This window comes from Oryctolagus cuniculus, chromosome 6 (assembly GCF_051225735.1).
Source record: "Oryctolagus cuniculus isolate XC-2025 breed Fujian yellow rabbit chromosome 6, ASM5122573v1, whole genome shotgun sequence".
Classification (NCBI taxonomy): domain Eukaryota; kingdom Metazoa; phylum Chordata; class Mammalia; order Lagomorpha; family Leporidae; genus Oryctolagus; species Oryctolagus cuniculus.
In genome coordinates this window covers 83,888,753-83,909,134 of record NC_142872.1, presented here as the reverse complement: position 1 = coordinate 83,909,134, position 20,382 = coordinate 83,888,753, and the positions used below count along the sequence as shown (strand labels likewise).

General features: G+C 47.1%; 1 protein-coding gene across 5 annotated transcripts in view; it reads right to left on the bottom strand.

Moving 5' to 3' along the window:
* Window positions 1–195: 195 nt before the first annotated feature.
* Window positions 196–20,382, bottom strand: part of FAM110B (family with sequence similarity 110 member B) — a 174,847-nt gene continuing 154,660 nt past the window's right edge. For all 5 annotated transcript variants that reach the window (XM_051844495.3, XM_051844496.3, XM_002710506.6 and 2 more), the window contains one exon: window positions 196–4,492. In XM_051844495.3, the coding sequence (XP_051700455.1) occupies window positions 3,016–4,152 (1,137 nt within the window). In that variant the 5' untranslated portion in view covers window positions 4,153–4,492 and the 3' untranslated portion in view covers window positions 196–3,015. The remainder of the gene's footprint in view (window positions 4,493–20,382) is intronic.

Genomic DNA, 20,382 nt, shown 5'->3' with positions numbered 1-20,382 from the left:
GGTTTTCAGGAGACAGTTTATAAGACCACTTGGTGCAATCATATTTTACTCTGTATTGCTTAGGGAAGAAAGTGTGAGCTATATGATTACACGGTATTTATACCAACATTAAAATCATACACACACACACACACACACACACATGCAGGAACACACTTCCATGGGCTAGGCAAAGACAGCTTCACACCAAGGAAATTTCTCACTCTTATGATTTCTCTTTGGATTTAATATTAAGCAGTTGAAATGGTCCCTTACAGAAACTCTTAATTCAAGAACAAAAGAAAAATAATGAGCTCTCTCCTTCCATAGAAACCAAAAGCTTCATATTTGTCCATTGTACAAACAAGGCCGTGGAGGAATAGACTGAATTATAGTGGGATGCTTTATCATTGTGTCTGAATACAGATAAAAGTATTGAAATACTGGAGGATTTAAACACATTCTATGACTAAAATAGCACAAGCAGGGATATTAAATTACCTAGGAAGTTTTCATCTCCCCCCAAAAAGGTTTCCTTAGGAAAGTATCATCTACTCTGAGTATTTCAATAGTCCCAGAAAATAATGTGTATGCAGATACTAAGCCATATGTTTTAAAATCCTGCAATTCTACACAAATGGTGAAGGGAGAAAAAATTTTTAAGCAACAATTTTATTCTATTATCTTGAAGGTATTGTATCATCACCAGTCATAGCTGCATTCCTGAATGTTTCTTCCAGAAACTAGGGTTTGAATGAACATCAATGAGCAAACCAGGAGCAATTTAAAACCAGTAGAAAGTGTCCTGAAACTAAATGTACTTTTCAGAAGAAAAATGTCTACAAATGAATAGTCTGAGAATCCTATCATTTGTTTCTAAAAACCTGCTTTTTAAGTAATGCTCCTTTTTACATGTGCAGATTTTGTAGAACCTTGGAAGAAATGTTAATCTTCGAATAGCCGGATTCCATAGGTATTCATTAAATACTCCATGTCTGCATAAGAGAAGATAAGACATGTCCACTTGATCTTTCTCTTAAACGAAGTGTGGAAATACGTAAGCCCTTTGAGAAACAGACTTTGTGGTGGACCCTGGCAGCCCAGCACCTATCTTGATGCCTGAGAAACAGAGTCACTTTGCAGAGGACATGTTGACAGAGGAATGGGTGAGCAAGTGGATGAACAGATGGACACCTGTAGGGTACTGATGTTGGGCTTGCACAAATAAAAACAAGGCCATACATTCCAAACATACACCCACGGTAAGAACTCATACATATTTACAACTGAAGAGTCCTTTGGAAGATGTGAAAAGTCCTGATGTTTAAGAAAAGCCAAAAATAACAGCAGTGTGAACGAAGTGAAGAGGCGACAGAGTATTTCAGGAACGCTGATGTCATCTGTGAGCCGAAACACCCTGCTACAGCTACAGTTGTGAACACTGCTGTTCAGAACCACTGAGATACGGTGAAAGCAACTTAACGAAATAATGCTTCTTCAAGGGTATCACAAATCCACTGGTGGCCCACGGTCCCAAGTGAAACTTTCAGGGAGCGAGAAAAGGACAAGGACAAGGAGAAACCACCACCATTAGTGCCTGCACCAGAGCTATTTATTAGCATAACTTTTTTTTTTCTTAAAGATTTCATAACAACTGAAGTATGTACAAAGTCTTACAGAATTTACACCATAAAAAGTTTCCTATTAGCTGATGGAATCTAAGGTAGTGCTGCTGAGAATTTCAGAGCTTGACAATGAGAGCAATGGAGTGGACCCCTGCACAGTTACCTGTCTGCTACCATACCACGCAGTCAGCTGGTTGACAGCCAACTAACCCACCTGGAGGGCAGGTGGTTGGGGAACAAAGGGGACAAGTTGATAGGTATGACTGGAGACCACAGGGTGGAAAAGCTACGTAGTGTCATGTTTCTACAGTTTCCTAGAGGTGTAACAGACATCCACAGCCCCAGAGAGTAACATATGCTAGACAGACTGGCACTGCTCAGATAGGGTTCAGCTACCAAAGGTATTCGCTTCTGAACGGGAGGCTCTATACTGATATGGCTGCTATTTCCGTTTCTGTTCACGTCTTCACACAGCTCAAACCCGAGCCAGCCCCACCCCTCTCTCCCAGATAAAACAACAAGGAGGGGAGAGAGGAAGAGAAATAGAATGAAATTAGTAGTTCTTGACCAAAAGAAAAATAAAAAAATGTAAAGGCATTCAGTATCAGTTTCAGGGTGGCCATGCCTGTCAAAACCTTAATACTAGAAGCTGCTGAATTGCCCCAAATCAGAACACCAAGACAAAACCCACCCCACCCCCCATCACCCAACTTGCTAGATTTCATCCCTTATCACTGAACCTGATTGTCTTTCTTCTGGGTCAGTATTACACAGAAACACCACCGTTTCCACACTAAATCAGACACAAAACATAGCACTGCTGCCCCAAAAGACTGCTTCACTAAGTGGCAAGAGAAATTCCACGTGTAAACCATGAACATCAGGGGTTACCACTTTATTCCACAGAAAACCCAGCCTGGCTCTATGTTGCTCAGTCACTATCCATTTGGTAGAAGACCTCTTTGACAGATTTTTCCCCATTGTTACGGCCTCCCATTGTAGGCAAAGTGGCTTTTTAATTTCCAAAAGATTCTGCTGTCAACTTAAAAGCCAGTTGATAAAACTTTTAATTAAGACACAAGAGCGTGGGATAGAAAAACACAAGAACCACATAAATATTGAAGGAATCGTATACTGTTTCCGTGTAAACAGTTTTGCTTAAGAGCAAAGCCCTAATCAGATGCTGGCCTGAAACCTTTGGCAGATGTGACGTGCGTTCAGCCAGGCTCTGCAGCGGTGGTGGCGAGGAAGCCAGGCCAGTCCCCATGTTGACAGGCATGCAACTTGGAAACATTGCACAACAAGCAACACAAAGAGCGGAGAAGCTCACAACACTGCAAGGTAGACCTCACGACCTTCACGACTGGGTATGCACAGACAGCCCCTCCCTCCCTCCTTTCCACGCTGTCTCTTACACGTGCGAGACCTTCTGCGACTCTCTCGCTTGTTTGATGCTATATAACCACTTGATGATTCTAGCATTCCTTTCGATGGCGGAGATGCCATAGGGCACCCGATCATTGGCACTGTCGTCATTTCTAAGGTCACTGTTACTGTCCTGAGACTGTTCGCAGTCTGAGCTGATCATGCTTGCGCTGCGGAAGTTCAGGGATATGATGTCAGAATTAGCCCTTGCAAAGTTCTCCATGCCCAGGTTCTCGAGCTCCTCGGGGTCCAGTCCGCAGTAGTTGAAGAACCTCTCCACGTCGGCGTCCACTCGGAAATACCTGTCACTCAAGTCTGACTTGGAGCGCTGCAGCGATGGCCTGCGGCTCACGCCACAGGCAGGTTCCACGGGGTCGGCGGCCTCAGGGGACTTCACGGCGGTGGCGGTGGCTGTGGCGGTGGCTGTGGCGGTGACCTTGGGCTTGGGAGGCAGGGGAGGGGCGGAGCTGCTGCAGGGGATGGCTTTGAGGGGCTTCACACTGGACACTTTGCGGATGTCCGAGGAGCTGTGGGACACGTGCAGGAAGGACTCGGCCGACTGCTCCAGCAGCCTCCTGCTCACGTGCGAGCTGCTCTCTTGGGGGCTGCCGCGCCCCGGCGTGGGGTAGACCTTCAGGGACTCGGCGAAGGAGTGGCGGTGCAGGTCGCTGGCGTCGGGCCGGTGTGGCGGCCAGTTCCGGGAGCTGTGCTTGTGGCCCGAGCCCGAGCTGGAGCCCTCAGAGCTGTTGATGATGTTTTTCAGGATCTCAAGCTTGAGGTTCTCACGCTGCACGCCGCTCTCGGTCTTGGCATGGTTGCCGAACACCTTGAGCGTGGGGCTGCCGAGCCCGCGCTTGGCGCCCGGGCACACGGGCGGCTTCGCCAGCACGGCAGGCTTCACCGGCTCCTGCTTGGCGTTGATCACCTCCTGGCTCTTGACGTACTTGGCCTTGTCGGCCTCCAGCCGCTCCACGGCGCTCAGCCGCTTGGGGTTGGGCTCGGCCTGCCTGCGGAAGTAGTCAGGCCCTTTGTTGAGGATGCGCAGGGGCACGGCCGAGGTGAAGGTGCCCGCGGGGCTGACCGGCTTCACCATGCTACCTGTGGGCAGCGTCTCCGTGGGCATGGCGGGCGCTCGCTCCCCGGCCGCCGTGGTGGACTCGCTGCTGGGCGCCCCCGGCCGGCCTGAACAGACACATGTACCCGAAGCACAAAGGGCGGCTGGCGCGTCCCGGACTCGAGCTTCAGCGGCGGCCGCAGCAGCAGCAGCAGCGGCAGCGGCGGCGCATCTCACAGCTCGTTCACCGCCACGGGCGCTCGCCAGCACTTCGCTCCCCTTCCAGGCGGCCCCTGCCCCCTAAAGGCCACAAGCCACAAGTTCCTTTAATCTGCTTCGCTGCCTCCTTTCTTCTCCCCGAAGGCGGTGGGAGTCTCCTCCAGGTCTTTGTGCTCCACTGCAGGCAGAGCTGAAACACAAAACAACCAACCGCGGGTTAGGAGGGGCGGGTGACATCACGGCTCTAGCAACAGAGGAACCCCGCGGCGCCCCCGTCCCCGCCTCCACCCGCCCGAGGGTCCTGGCTGCCGGCTCTGCAGGGAGGCAGCTCTCGGTTAACCGCGCGAGGGCCGGAGCCAGGGCCGCACGAACAGCGCCCCCGGGCCTGCGCGACGCGCGGCTGCCTGAGGCCGGGCTTTGCAAGAAGCTCAGGGCTCAGGTCTCCCACGCGCGGACTCCGCCAGCAGCCGCCCCACTGGCGAGGGTAGCCTGCCTTAGGGCAAATCCCAGGGAATACCGGTCGGGTGTAGGAACGAGGGTCTGACAGCCAACATTGAGTGCGACCGGGCTGCTGCGAATTCCCTTGCCTCTGCTTTAGGCTGCACACATTGAGTCAATGAAAATGCATCTCTTGCCATGAAGCAAAAACTGACTCCCTGCTACTGATCTCTCAGTGAAACTTGAACCATCACTTCCTTAACTCTTGAAAAACTGGAGGGAAAAAAAAAAATCGGCCAGAAACTCAATTAGCAGGGGGAGCAATTTTCTGGAAAACTCCACCTGTTGTCTTCCTTTTGCTAAACACTTTCTCCATAAAACCAAGAAATCATCGGAATAAAGACGTTTGTCTTTTAACACTAGAAATACCTCTAGAGGAACCACATCAATATATCACTTGATTATACTTTTCACACTTAATGAGTGTATATCCAAAGTTTCTTGGTGATAAGTATATTCCCAAATCCCCTATAGTAGTAGGAACATAATCTTCAAATGTCAGTCACACCCTACTATGTTATTTGTGCACTGAGTTAGACATGATTCTTTTTAATCACTTGACTAGCAAACTAAAAAAAAAAAAAAAGTGTAATTTTCTACTCCCCAGTACTCCCAATATGGCTCTAGGTATAAGGAATCTGTCTACTTCATACACAACACAATGCAACATTTACCCTGGAAGAGCTCCTCTCAGTCACTGCCAGGGGCTGCCAGCAGGGAACACTGACAAAAGCCACTGGTTAATGATGACAGCATCTTTCTTCAGCATTAGGAATATTCAGAGACTAATGCGTCCAGAACGTGTCAAATAACCAGTTCATGAAATCAAATGATATTGCTATAAAATCATCAGCTCTCAGGTGCGAAAATGAGGAGAGGAGGGGAAAGGCTGGTGTTTCTCTTTACCGGCTTCTGGAACTCTTCCTCTCTGAATAGAACCTCTCACCAGGTTTAGTTAGAGACAATTCTGGGGATCTGCAAAGGGATCTGTTCTAATAAAAATATTTTCCTCTGCAAGATGTGAGAACCCCCACGGCAATTCCTACATAATGATTTCCTTTAATTGTGCACTTCTATTCTGATACCTCAACTGACTTGGAAAAAACCACCTCCCCCCATGAGGATGAAATGAGATTCTTCCTTTGAACAGTCTCTGAATGAAATGCCAGAGGGAGCCCAGCTCCTTGCGGGACTCCTGCTGTGTGCTTCTCCACGCCTCCAGACACCATCTCCAGGGAAGGTGACCCTGGGACCCTCCTGGGGAGGAAGGTGTCATCCCACTCCTCCACCAAGGGACCTGCGAGCCAGAGCAGGCAGCAAAACTGGGGTGGGGACAACCCAGCAATCACACCCAGGACACTTGGGAGACACCTGCTTCCAGGATAGACCATGCTTCCCCTGAGCAAAACATTATGTGAGGGCTCAGAAAAGGAGCCCCCAAAGTGAAGGCTCAGAAGCAAGGGTTCTCTCTAACCTCTTGCCTCCTCTCACCTCTCAATTTACCCCAGACACAGGCCATACAAGCCAGAATTCCTCATCCCCAAGGTGGCTCATACAAAACAGAACCTCCTTTCTCCACTGCTGGCCATAAAACCTAAACAGATCACTATTAAATTCCCCAGCCTTTCTGTATAACAGCTGGCCATAAAGAAATTCTCTCACTGCCTTGCTCGACTGTAGGTCGTAAGATCCCCATTCTAGATCCTGGACTGGATCCAGAAGGAGGAATGCCGCCTAGAAGGGCTGAGAACAAACTGAGTTGACAGGCCCTCCTGGGTCTCCTCATTCAGTCTATTACCATCAGCTCAGATTCTTTGTACCCAGTCACCTTTCTCCCTGGCTGTCCATGCTTCATGGAACCTGAGCATAAAAATGTAGACTTCACCCTGGGAATCTGGGTCTTCATTCTGAAGACTCTTCGTGTCACACAGAAATATGACGAAATAAACTTGCTGTGCCTTTCTCTTGAGGGTGCTGCACATGACCTTCATCACCCTCTTTTCCATTTCTACAGTGATGTCTCCAGTGATTATATCTGGGCCTCCCCAAATGCCTCCCTGAAGGTGATGGTGCAGGGGTTCAAGGGCAGAGTGAAAGGCAAGACTGAGATGGGCATCCATCAGATTTGGGCCTAAGGACAGAAGCAATGGCCCAAGGGATGGATGGGAAGATGGCCCAGTAGGTGGCAGGAGACATAGCTGGTGTCCCTTCTCTTGGGGCAGCAGTTGGATGGATAAGAGTCCTATGATCCTTCCTTGCTTTAGAATAATGTGTCTCTCAGGAGCTAAGAATGAGGGATTTATTTCCCATTCCCAAATGGTGCATTGAAATAAATACAGGTAAATGACTGAACTGTTCTGTGGTTCCTACACTTACTGTTCTCAGGAAACCGCTCACAGCCATTAAAGCTCACGCTGCCTGTGCTGCTCTTCTCACCACCCTGTCTTCTAGTTCATCCCATCAGCACCACAAGCCCAGACCACCTCCCATCGCTGCCCACTTTGGTAGCACTGGAACACTAACTGAAATGCGCTACTATCAACTTCCAAGACTGGGGACTGCCAGCATATCTTCCAGAACACTTCCCCAGAAAGCTCCCTGTCTTCCTCTCTCATTGCTTTCACGAGGCAGTCACACTCAGCATGGCTCTTCCCAGCACCCACATCTGTCCCACACTCCCCAGCCTTACAGAGTGATGACCAGGCATAATACCAATGGGAAAAGACTGTGTTAGCAAGAGCAATTGTTTGTACCCACTTCACACTTTTTGTCTCCACCTCTTTCCCCTCTTCCTTGGCCACTTCGATTTTCCTCAATAATTCCCATCAGTGATAAGGTTTAGAAATGACTGTGGTTAGAGTTCAACAGTTTTGACTGGAATTCCTTGAGGACATCCAATCGGAAGACTCAACAACAACAACAACACAAACCTGGTTGTTATAGGATAATAAGGAGGCACACTCAAAGATCTTCACCTATTTTAGCCAGAAATTAAACTTACTTCAAAAATAATGAAGGTGGGGCATGGGGTTGGTCTGGCCATTAAGACACTAGTTGGAATGCACATATCCCATCCTGGAGTACCTCGGCTCCAAGTCCCAGTTCTGCTCCTTATTCCAGCCTCCCACTAGTACATACCCTTGGAGGTGACAGGTAAATGGCTCACGCAGCTGGGTCCTTGCAATCCACATGGGAGTAACTGGGTACCTGCCGTCCATGTGGGAGACTCAGAATGCATTTTAGGCTTCTGATTTCAGTCTGGCCCAGGTCTGGCTGTTGTGGGCATATGGAGAGTGAACAGCAGGTGAGAGCTCTCTCCCTCTGTCTCTCCCTGTCTCTTGGCCTCTTAAATATATATATATATATATAAAGTGAAGGTGGCTTAGGCTGCCCTTTCTCTTAATACTTCCTTAATCCTTAGCTTCTGTTCTTTTGCTTTTCAGGTTGTAAACAGTGTCGGTAGGGACAGAGCTACAGAGTTCTGTAGAAATAACTCTGTTCCGGGGTCAGCACTGTGGTGTAGCAGGTTGGGCTGCTGCCTGCTGTGCCTGCATCCCATATGGGGACGGGTTTGAGTCCTGATCCAGCCCCCTGCTAATGTGTCTGGCAAAGCATGGAAAATATACCAAGTAATTGGGCTCCTGCATCCACATGAGAGACCTGGATGAAGCTCCTGGCTCCTGCCTTTGGTCTGGCCCAGTCCTTGCTATTGCTGCTATTTGGAGACTAAACCAGCAGATGTTAGATCTCTCTCTCTCTCTCTCTCTGTAACTCTGCTTTTTAAATAAATAAATAGATAATTTTTTATAAATATTCTGCTTTACAGTGTAGACATTGTAGTATGGAAATTAGCTGATATAGACAAGGTACGTTGCACAAAAACAGTGAAATGGTAACGACACAGCTGGTGACCTGGAGCTACGTCTCACTGTCATAAGCAAAATAACCATGAAGTCCATCAGGGAATGCTGGGCATAGGCCCATCAGACCCCTGCCGTCCGAGACCGGCTTCTCGGGTTCAGGCAACCATCGACAGGGCATGCAGGCCCACTGCTGTGCTGGAAGGCCGCCGTGTTGTTCCAAGGAAGGCCTTGTAAGGTTTCATTAACAGAAGTAATTACACAGCCCTGCTTGATCCCTGACTTAGAGCTCAGAATAAAGAACACAAGCCTAAGGGAAGGAGAGAGTTCCATTCACAAACCATTTTTTGGCTACATTCTACTCCATTTAATTCCTATTTGAACATTTTATGACATGGTAAAAAGGATTAGGGAAAGAAACTTGGCAGAGCTGAGTTGCACAATGGCTCCCTGCTCTGGGGCAGAGGGGGCTCAGCAGTCAGCTGGCCTGGGGGAGATCATGGAGTGGAGGAACGGGGCTGGAGGGGGTCCGGTCAGCAGTGGGGGGGTCCTGGTCTGTGTGTGAGAGGATAGAAGGGCATGGAGGAGAAATCGCTGTCAGGATGTTTTCCTTCCTTCCTTCCTTCCTTCCTTCCTTCCTTCCTTCCTTCCTTCCTTCCTTCCTTCCTTCCTTCCTTCCTTCCCCTCTCTCTCTCTTTCTATTTGAAAGGCTAAGAGAGAGAGAGAGACAGACAGACAGATACAGGGATGGAGAGAGCTCTTCCATCTACTGGTTCACTTCCCAAATGGCTGCAAGAGCCAGGGCTAGGACAGGGCACACCCAAGAGCCAGCAAATCAATCTGGGTTTCCCACATGGGTAGCAGGACTCAAGCACATGAATCATCATGTGCTGCTCTCCAACGTGCAGTGTAGTTAGAAATTGGAATTGGTAGCAGAGCTGGTACGGAAATCCAGGCATCCCAAGCAGGGTCTTCACAAACGCCCACCTTCATTGATGGTTTTTGAGCTTCAGTGTGCCTGTGCATGGTGTGGGATGTCTTTAACACACGATCTGATTCAGCAAATTTGGATGAAGCTCCAGATTCTGCAATTCTCACCAGATCCCAGGTGATGCATTGCCTTTGAGTAGCAAGTGGGAAGAGAGGATGTGCATTCCTGTACTAGCAAGTGTCCTAGTAGAGACTTCAAAGCCTCTAACACAGTGGAAGCCCATCAAAGTTTCTTGTGTTTTAAGGGAACAAAAGTCTGGGGCATTTTAGACATGGAAATAGCAATCTCAGACAACAACCAAGTTTTTAAAACCCAAGTGGCTTGAGCCGTCCTCATTTCCAATCTGCCAGCTGTTTGCAGGTGAAGGTGGCGAGTTCAGCTGATGCGTAATACAGAGAAGGTGCTCCATGCTGGGTCCAAGAACACTGACAGAATCTGGAGGTGGTTAGGGCCAGAGAAGGAGCCTCAAGGCACACAGTTTCTGTGAACAAACGCTACAGCCAAAGTTCCTGCAAACCAGGGGAACTGTGCCTCAAGCCTCTGAGGTCAGGCAGATCGTGGGCTGCAAGCCTAAGAGGGGCCCTCAGCTAAGGGCTGCCATGGGAACGTGGCTCCCTGTGGCCACAAAAGCAAACTCAGAGCTCTGCACAAACTGTCCTGATGCTAACATTCATGTTCTAAAACACTGCTGGCCAAAGGTGATCTTCTCTGCTCTTACGTCTCTTTTGAAGAGTTCTTCTGGTAAGCCAGAAGAAAAAGACAGCTAATGCCTAATGATCTGTATGCTTAAGCAGTCAAGCAAGCACTGGATTTAGGGCAAGGAGCATGAGAATGAACCAGGATCCCAGATTCACTCATAGAAGTTTCTAAGGACGTGAATAGCAGCCATCTCCCCCCTGTGTGTTATGGCAGAAAAGACTGGTCACACTGTTTTAGAGATCGAGCCTGTCTAATTCATTCTAAGTCACCTAACATCTCAATGTTTTGATTTTCTTATCTATAAACACGAATGTGTTGAAACTGGTGAGACGGAAAATGCCTTCAGCTCAAACCCTCTTGGAGGCAAATAGCAAAAGTAGCGCTTTCCCTCTGAGGTTAGGAAGAGTTCTTGAAGAACTGATTCTTCTAGTCAGAGATCAGATGCCAAGATTTTTACAATGCATGTAAGCCTGTCCTACGGAACACTGCTTTTTGATTTTTTGGTCACAGTATCCGTGGTGACTGACTTTAAGTACACAACAACAATCTGAGCAAGGCTCACTCTCACGTTCATGGCTCCCTCCTTCCTTTAAAATAGACCCATTTATTTATTTGAAAGGAAGGGGGATAGAAAGACACACACACACACACACGCATGCATGCATGCACGTGTAGGGGGGAGAGGGAGGGGGGAAGAGGAGGGGGGAGGGTGAGGGTGAGGAAGAGAGAGAGGGAGAGGGAGAGATATCCTACATCCACCAGGTTATACCACAACTGACCACAATGCCCTGCCAAGCTGAAACCGGGAGTCCAGAACTTCATCCAGATCTTCCATGTGGGTTCCAGAGGCCCAAGTACTTGAACCCTCACTTGTTACCTTCCCAGGTGCATTAACAGAAAGCTGTATGGGAAGCAGAGCAGCCAGGACTTGAGCCAGCACTCCAACATGGGATGTCAGTGGAGGCTTAACCTGTTGTGCCACACACTAGCCTTGGTTTTTCCCATTTCAATAACAGTCACAGCATTGTCACTGAAGTAAAGATTCAGTTTCACCTAACCACATTCACTTGAATTCTTTGCACACATTAAGCAAAAACCACTCAAAATAGAAGAGTACTTATACAAATAAGGGCTGGGTTCAATCCATTGAACTCCTATTGACCGAGCAATATGTGCAAGATGTCAGAAGGCAAAGAAGTTGTGAGCCACTTACACAAAAAGATTCAAAACACATTGAGTGAACAGTAACTGAACAATGTAGAAGCTAAAGGTATGGGGACAGTGACGATGAAGGGACAGCGAGGACAGCGCAGACTGAGGGCAGGCATAGAAGGTGAGGGCATAGGTGAGAAAGGCAACTCTGCTGAATCCATGATACATTCAGGAACCTTAACAGCAGGTGGCCAGTGCAGAGCACAGGGCACGGTGGTGAGAGTCGGCTGGGGGTGCAGTACAGGCAGAGTGACATTAAATTTCATGCAAACAGAATGAGAGACAGGATAACTGAGCATTAGCCACATGGCCAGATTCATATTTGGGAGACATGTTCCCAGCAGCAGCATGGAGACTGCTGAGAGGCTGGCCTGAGCTGACCAGGGAGGGGAGATGGCAGCTGGGCTCTGAGCTTTGTCCAGGGTGGCCTTGCCTGCTGGCTGGAATCCTGGCTGTGCCCTGTGATGGCTGAGTGGCCTTGGGTGGGTTATTTCATTTAGCTGTGCCTCAGGCTTCCTATCTGACAAAGGGGGATGATGACAGCATGTACCTCAAGGGGGAGTGTGGAGAGGGTTAAATAAGAGCATGAAGACACTTTCCATGCCTGACATCCTGTTCAGGGGGAGAAGAAGAGCCACATCTTCAACAGACATTTACTAGAAGCACCAAGCCAAACCTGGAGGCAGAGAGGATATGGGTGCCGAGGAAGTGCACACTGAGGATCGTTTCGGGCGCCCAGTGTGACCAGTGGCCGTGGTTTGCGCGAAGGACCACCTCTCCACTCTAATACTCTCCTCCTTGGCACCCCAGGCTTCTGCCCAACAGAATCATGCAGCCTTCCCCTTACCCCCAACCCAGCTGTGCCCCATTCACACATCCGCTGTTCCCTGTGCCTGAGACACTTTCAACCAACAGGGCTTCACAAAACTTATCGTGGTCCAGATACATATCACCAATTGTCAATAATTTTGCAGTTATCAAAAAAATTATGCTTCAGAGCAAAATGTACTCACAAAACATGCTTAGCGCCTTGGATTAAAGGAAGTAAAGCCACTCCATTTGGAAGACGCTTGTTTATCTGTTTTAATGAGTAAGATATGTCATGTGGGTTTTTTTTTGATGTCTTCTCTTCTCAGCACATAATCACTTTTATTAATCCCTTTTGCACTGTGAGCATAACTTGGAAAGAATACAAAAGTAAAGGAGAATAACAAAAGCAAAACACAAGACAGTAAAAGCATGCATCAAAAAGGACTGAATTTGCATGCTATAAACTGGACAGAATCAACAGTAAGCCAGAGGGCCAAGCATCTGGAAACATTAAGTTCAAGCAGCACCCTTTCAGGACTTGCATCTTGCCACTAACTGTGTGATGCATTTCCTTGCTGTCTCCATGGCGAAACCCTCACCTTCTGGAATTCTGACGGCTGAATCTTCTCACGCTGACCTCCATGCTGCCATCATGCAGTCGCCAGCTGCAGGTACACTAACCTGCTTGCCAAACACACTATTTATTTGCCTAGTCGTTGACACCACAGACTTTATTCCTAATCATTAACTTTTCAGCTCAATATTCTAGTCATATTCAAACTGTATTCCTGCAGTTGGCTAAGTAGGTCTCCTAATGTTATTTAAAAACAAAAATCCTGTTTTCCTAGGTTTATGTTATTTTGTCATAATGAGGTACTTAATTTTGCACAAGATAAGTTAACCGTTCCGCTACTTTACCAGCAACTCCTTAAGGTCTGTTCCTTTCAACACATACACTTTCTATGACCAGAGGATGGAAAGCGAATGTTAGAATGAGAGCTTGGGAGGTCAACTTTTACTTTGTAACATTTTTATGGATATGGATCAAGGAGTGCCTACTCTGATGCCTCTCATATGGTGTCTAGACACACGTGGTGCACCAGCACCAAACTCACACAGACATTCTGATCAATGAGGGAAGATATCTTGACATAATTGATTATGTACAAGTTTAGTATCCCTAATTGGTAACTCCAAAATGATCCAAAATCAGGAACTTTGAGCATTGACATGTCGCAACAAGTGGGAAACTCCACATCTGACTCCATGTGACAGCTCACAGTCAAAATGCAGGTGCACTAAAACCACTGGATAAAATTACCCTAAAGCTATGCGTGTGAGGCTTCTATGAACCATAAAAGGGATTTCATGTTAAGACCTGGATCTCCTCCTAGAGCTATCTCATATGTATATATGCAAACAACTAAAAATCCAGAGAAATCTGAAACACTTTTGGTCCTGAACCATTTGGGATAACTGGTCCTCTATCTATAGTGTCACCGCACTATCCTCCAGGGGGCGCTCTGAACCCTGGGAGTCTGAAGGGACGCATGGACAGGGTTTGTTACCATGTTTTTGCATGATGTCAGGTGGGCAAAGGCACATGGCAAGGCTGCTGGGACAGGAAGCAACTTCCTCCCAGAAGTGCATCAGGGAAGTCAGTGCAGGGGTGGACAACAGTAGGGTCGATCAGGGAGGCTGACAGAGTCCCTTGGAGCTGAGTAGCCTGGGGACAGGCTTGCGAGTGGAGTGTGGGAGGTCTGGAGGCTGAGTCTGTGCTGCACTCTTTAACCGGCCCAGGAGAGAGGAAGCTGCATTTTTATGAGCACAATAGGAAGGTTTGCCGGGAGGAAAAGTGGTCTGTGGTTATGGTCAAAGGAACACCCCAAAGGAAGCCAACACATTGATGTCCGCCTGAAGCCCTCTAGGAGGGGACGGTTGAGATGTCCACCATCTGGGGCAGAGATATGACTGCCTCCACGGAATCCAAAAGCCCCCAAAGAAAACAAGCTCTGAAATGCCCCATGACCAGCAGGCCTGCAGAACTCAATGACAACTGTCAGGGAGAGGAACCCTGTTCCGTTCCCCTTAACATCCTGCCTATGCCATGCACATCACACACCCACGCAGGGCCTGCCTGTGTGAGGTTAGCAGTGACACCTAATTATGAGTGGGAGAGGAGCTGGAACAAGGAAAGAGGGAACAAACAAAGTAGATTAAGTCCCCTTCTCCACCAAGGTTTCCAAGCCAATGCAGGCCTGAGCTAGGAGAGGGAGAAGTTAATCCTAACTGGATGAGAGGCTGGAGCTTTGAGCTTGACGTTCGGCAGGACTCCTGCACGCCTGAAACTGATCTGAGGACACTGAATTATTTAACGTGAACTGAAAAGGCTCTAGGTCCTGTCTGAGATTTCATTCAGGGATAGCAAGGAGAATTCAACGGAAGCAAATTCTGCCGGTATGGGAGAAAGAATGCCTTTGCCTCTGGTTTATCCCCGCAGTGAATTCAGGCAAGTGAACTAAGCGGGTGCACCCAGCATCCTGGGGTGTCCTGCTTGCTTGCCTGCTGCCTCGGCATCTGCATTCTGGCTTTTGAGGACCCGCCTTGTGAGTGGAACCCCTTGAGCAGTCTCAGATCAGAGTCAGTCCCAGGGGCCAACTGCTCTTCCGTGGCCGGCCACGTCTAGCTCTGTGGTCCTGGGCAACTTACACAAGCTCCCTGTGCCTCGGTGCATTAATAATGATGATTCCTGGGGCAGGTGTTGTGGTCCAGGGGGTTTAGCTGCCGCTTGCAACGTCCACATTCCATGATGGATTGCTGGTCGGAGTCCCAGCCACTCCTCTTTGGATCCTGCTCATTCCCCTAGGAAGGCAGCGCTGAGGGCCCAAATACTCTTTCCTAGCTTTGGTCTGGCCCAGCCCTGGCTGTTGTGGCCATTTGAGTAGAGAAACAGCAGATGGACGATCTCTCTCTCTCTCTGTCACTCTGCCTTTCAAAAATGAATAAATAAATCCTTAAAAATATTCATCATGATTCCTACAGCACCTGGAGCGGTGTGGGGATTCCATGAGTTGCACACTGTAAGTGCTCAGAGTGGAGCTGGGGTCTGAGCCCGTTCAAGTCCATGTAGGCTATTATTAAAGGTTGCCCCCGGTGTCTACAACTTGGCCCTCATAATCACCATCATTAGATTTCAAGCTTTACGGTAACTGAATGATCTTTGTCTTAAAATGATTCCATTACTTTCCAGCGATAGAGCCTGTGCTATTTCTGTCAAAGTGGACTGAATGCGCAGTTTCTGGCTAAGGGGTCATCCGCATGACCCCATTTTTATTTGAGTTACAAAGAAGATATGCGGCTTCAAATTTCAAAGCAAACAGTTGTGTGAGTGAAACAGGCTAGAGTAAACAGTAAGACCATTATTAAAAATGAAATCAAACCTAAAGCTGGAAAGAGAAAAACAAGAGGTCACAACTCAATCCACGATGGATTCTTTACATTAATGTCATTCTCCAAGGTCACTTAGCAAACTCTCTCACAAGCTCCTTTTTCATTTGTCAGTAAATCCCTTATAAAAAAGGCAACTGTTTTCTCTTAAAATATTTTCCTCTTATTTAGCACAATTAAAATGAAATAGAGACTCAGAAGAAAATAATCACATTTCTGGTTCAACATTCTTCCTTGGCTGGAGTAAAAAATATGTTGTTACAGGAGGGTCTCCCACTGCTACGGAGGTGGGGGAGCCCTGCCTTTTACCTGGCATTACAGAAATCGATGCTGCATGTAGCCAGTGCCAAAAATTGCTTGGAAATATAATGACTTGCTTGATGAAAATTACTGTGAGTAATTAAAAAGCAAGGCCACTGGAATTCCTAATGAAAACCCAACAGGACCGTCTGGCTTGGCCAAACAGACTGAAAATGATCCCACTCTCTGCCAGTTTTGGCCTCTCCTGTAGAGAGCTTCATGCAGCTGTTATGTTCCCGTAACAACGTGTGAGGCCATGACCAAACTCTGAATGCATGTGGAACTCAGGGCACCACTGTTATTGTTTGAGTAATAGTCTGGGTGTTCCCCAAAGGCCCATGTATAGGAGGGCTCCGTTAATGTCTAATGACTTAATATCAGTGTTGAATGAACTAAGGGTGCAGTGTTGATCTAATTAAGGCGTCTGGGAGGTAGGCCCATTGGGAGGTCTTTAGGGCATTCATTGGGGGCTTACGTTCGGAAGGGCAGGGTTGGGTACAGCTTCCTGGCTCACAATATGATCCTCTTTCCACACATGTTCCTCCCTCCATGACCCTTATCAGACACCAGACCAAAGGGGCTGCCCAATCGTGGTCTGCAAACCTTCAATACTGAGTCCAAACACATCTTTTCTATTGTATGTTGCCTCTGTCAGGTGGTTCAGTTGGAGGAACCGAAGGCTAACACAACCACTGCCCTTGTCTATAGTTTGCTCCACCCACACCGCAGCTTTCACTGGCTTGCTTGTTACTGCGAGTGTGTGAGTGAGCGAGTCCCTCACACTTGGGGGGCTAGGAGCACACTGGGCAGCAGCAGCAATAACTACTCAATCAACTCCATGATTAACACTCAAGGGGCGTGGCATGGAACTCCTGAGGCACTGAGTTGGGCTGCCATTCAGAAGAGGTGGTCTGATGTCCCTGGCATAGATGAGAGGGCAAGTGATGCTGTGAGGCACAGAAAGTGGAAACCGGCCCCCAGAGCTGTATGGATCTGGGTGCTCATGCCCAGTTCTTTCACCAATATTGATTTTAACATCTGCCCTTGCATATTACTGCTTTTTCCTTTAACTATGTAAGCTTATATCCTAAGGCGACTGTAACACATACAGTAAGAAAGATGATGCTGGCAGTATAGACACAACATTTATTTCTAAAAAAAATTTTTAGTTTCCACTGAATAGCCTTGAGGCAATGGATAACATTTACTCTGAGATAAATATTAAAACATGTGTTATAATAAAATTGTGAAAATTTAAGCTTGAAGAGAGAAAGAGGAAAGTATGTTTTGGGGAAGTGGGCCAAGTCTGCTATGAGTCTATTAAATAAATTGCTGCATAAATTATGTTAAGATACTGTTTGGGATACCCACAGCCTCTATCAGAGTGCCTGGGGGTCAAGTTTCTTCTCTGCTTCTGATTCCAGCTTCCTGATAACGTGGACCCTAGGAAGCAGCAGGTAATGGTTAAAGCAGTTGGTTCCCTACCACCTGCAGGAGACTTGGAATGAATTGCTAGCCCCTGGCTTTAACCCAGCCCAGTCCAGGCTGTTGCTGGCATTTGTAGAGTGAACTAGCAGATGGGAGATGTTTGTCTATTTCTCCCACTTTCTCAGTTTCTCTACCTTTCAAATATATATTAAAAAAAGAATGCAAACTTAAATCATATTATAAAAATTACCCCTTAATAGTGGTTATTTCATATTAAGTAGATATATTGTTCCCGGATTTGTATGAATGCCTTCCAGACATTTTTATACCCAATCCAGTTAACACAGATGCTCCCTGATTTGTGATGGGGTTACATCCTTATAAACCCACTCTGCATCCTCTGCGGAAAATGCACTGACTCCATTTAACCCACTGTACGTCCGAGCTGAGCAGCACAGCACTCTGTAGGGTGTGGACTGTGACGGCAGGATCTACGGGGAGCTGTGCTCACTGTGGTTGCCTGGAATCACCATGGAGGACTGGACTCATAGCACTAAATGTCAAGTTCAAAATTCCAACTGTGGTTTCTGCTGAATGTGTGTCACTTCCATACCACTGTAAATTGTAATCTAGGCATCACAGGTTAGGGATGGTGCATCTCTCTAAAGCAAGTGGTATTATCCCTACTTTACAGGTGAGAAAACTGACATCAGAAGACACTAAGAAAGCCGTCTAAGATATTCAGCTACTGAGTGGCAGCATGGAAGGGTGACAGTACAGGGATACCCTGCTCCACCTCAGGTGTCACACTGTTGTTCTAGCTCTTAGAACAGTACACATGAAATACTACATGCACTTTTAAATGACTTTTATTTAAATAATATGGCTCAGGTACCCATGAATTCATAACTGAGTTCCTAAAATATGTTCTTTTGGCTATTTACTGCTTAGCACAAGCTTCCTTTAGAAAGTGAAGGAGGAAGAATTCTTTTGGTGTTTTGTTACATTAAATAACAATGCTATTCATTAATAACTTAAATGCACAAGTAGAAAAGGAGGAAGATTTAGAAAGGGCGTTCATTAGTTTTGAATTTCTTTCTTATTCTACTGACTACAAATCCATCAGTTAGTTGAACTTGGATGAACATTGTGGAAGATTTTTTTTTTAAAGATTTTATTTATTTGAGAGGTAGAGATACAGATAGAGAGGGAGAGAAAGAGAGAAAAGTCTTCCATCCACTGGTTCACTCCCCACATGGCCCCAACAACCAAAGCTGATCGAAAGCCAGGAGTCAGGAGCATCTGCATAGTCTCCCAGGAAGGTGCAGGGGCCCAAGCACTTGGGCCATCCTCCAATGCTTTCCCAGGCCACAGCAGAGAGCTGGATTGGAAGAAGAGCAGCTGGGACTCGAACCAGTGCCCATGTGGGATGCCACTGTTGCAGGCAATGGCTTAACCCACTATGCCACAGCGCAGGCCCCATGGAAGATATTTTTAAAAGAACAATAATCAAGCAGTATAAGATCAAGCAGTATAAGATTGTGGTTTCACCCTACTGTATTGCACATAGAAGTTGACAATGGAAACACCCATGGTTTTAATTACTATTTTTACAAAAGCCCTGAGCTATGCATATAGCTCACTGAAATGTCTACTGAGTTGCACTGAACTGCTAAATATTCAGTAGAGCTGTCTAGAGTATTTACCACGATCCTTGATAGGAAGGGTCTTCAGAAAGTTCTCGAAAAATGAGTATTATGAAGAATTATGCGGCCGGCGCCATGGCTCACTAGGCTAATCCTCCGCCTTGCGGCGCCGGCACACCGGGTTCTAGTCCTGGTCGGGGCGCCAGATTCTGTCCGGGTTGCCCCTCTTCCAGGCCAGCTCTCTGCTGTGGCCAGGGAAGGCAGTGGAGGATGGCCCAAGTGCTTGGGCCCTGCACCCCATGGAAGACCAGGAGAAGCTCCTGGGTCCTGCCATCGGATCAGCGGGGTGCGCCGGCCGCAGCACGCCGGCTGCGGCGGCCATTGGAGGGTGAACCAACGGCAAAGGAAGACCTTTCTCTCTGTCTCTCTCTCTCACTGTCCACTCTGCCTGTCCAAAAAAAAAAAAAAAAAAAAGAATTATGCATAGGTTTCAAAAAATTTGCACCCTAATAAACTTAACCTTTTAATTTTTCCACAAACTTCTTGAATTCTGCTCATATAAAAGGCCTGTTGAAAATGCTAAATGAAAAGCTTGAAGTGAAGATAAGAATGCTGATAATTTTGGAATGCTTCTCATAGTACTTCCTTTTAAGAAGGGGCCCTCAAAGAAGGGGGTACTTTTCTCTGAAGGGAGGAGAGAATTTCCACTTTGACTATGGCCTTGTCTAAATACTGACGGAGTTTGTGGTCACAAAAGGCTTCCATAGCCTTGGCAGCTCATGGCAAGAGCCTCAGATGATCACTGAGGTCATAAATAAGAGTGCTAATTGTTAACAACAGGAGTCACTGTGCACTTGCTCCCCATGTAGGACCTCTGTCCTTAATGAGTTGTACTATGCGAATTAACTGCAAAACTTGTTCTCAAACAGTACTTTATACGTTGTGTGTGTGTGTGGGTGCAAACTGTTGGAATCTTTACTTAGTATAGAGTTTGTCTTCTGATATAAAGTTAAATAAAAGTGAATCTTAATGAAGAATGAGATGGGAGAGGGAGTAGGAGGTGGGACGGGAGTGGAGGTGGGAACCAACATATTCCTAAGGTTGTACCTATGAAATTTGCATTCATTAAATAAAAACTTTTAAAAAAGTGCTTTCTTTTTGATTAAGATCATGGTACAACAGCACACAA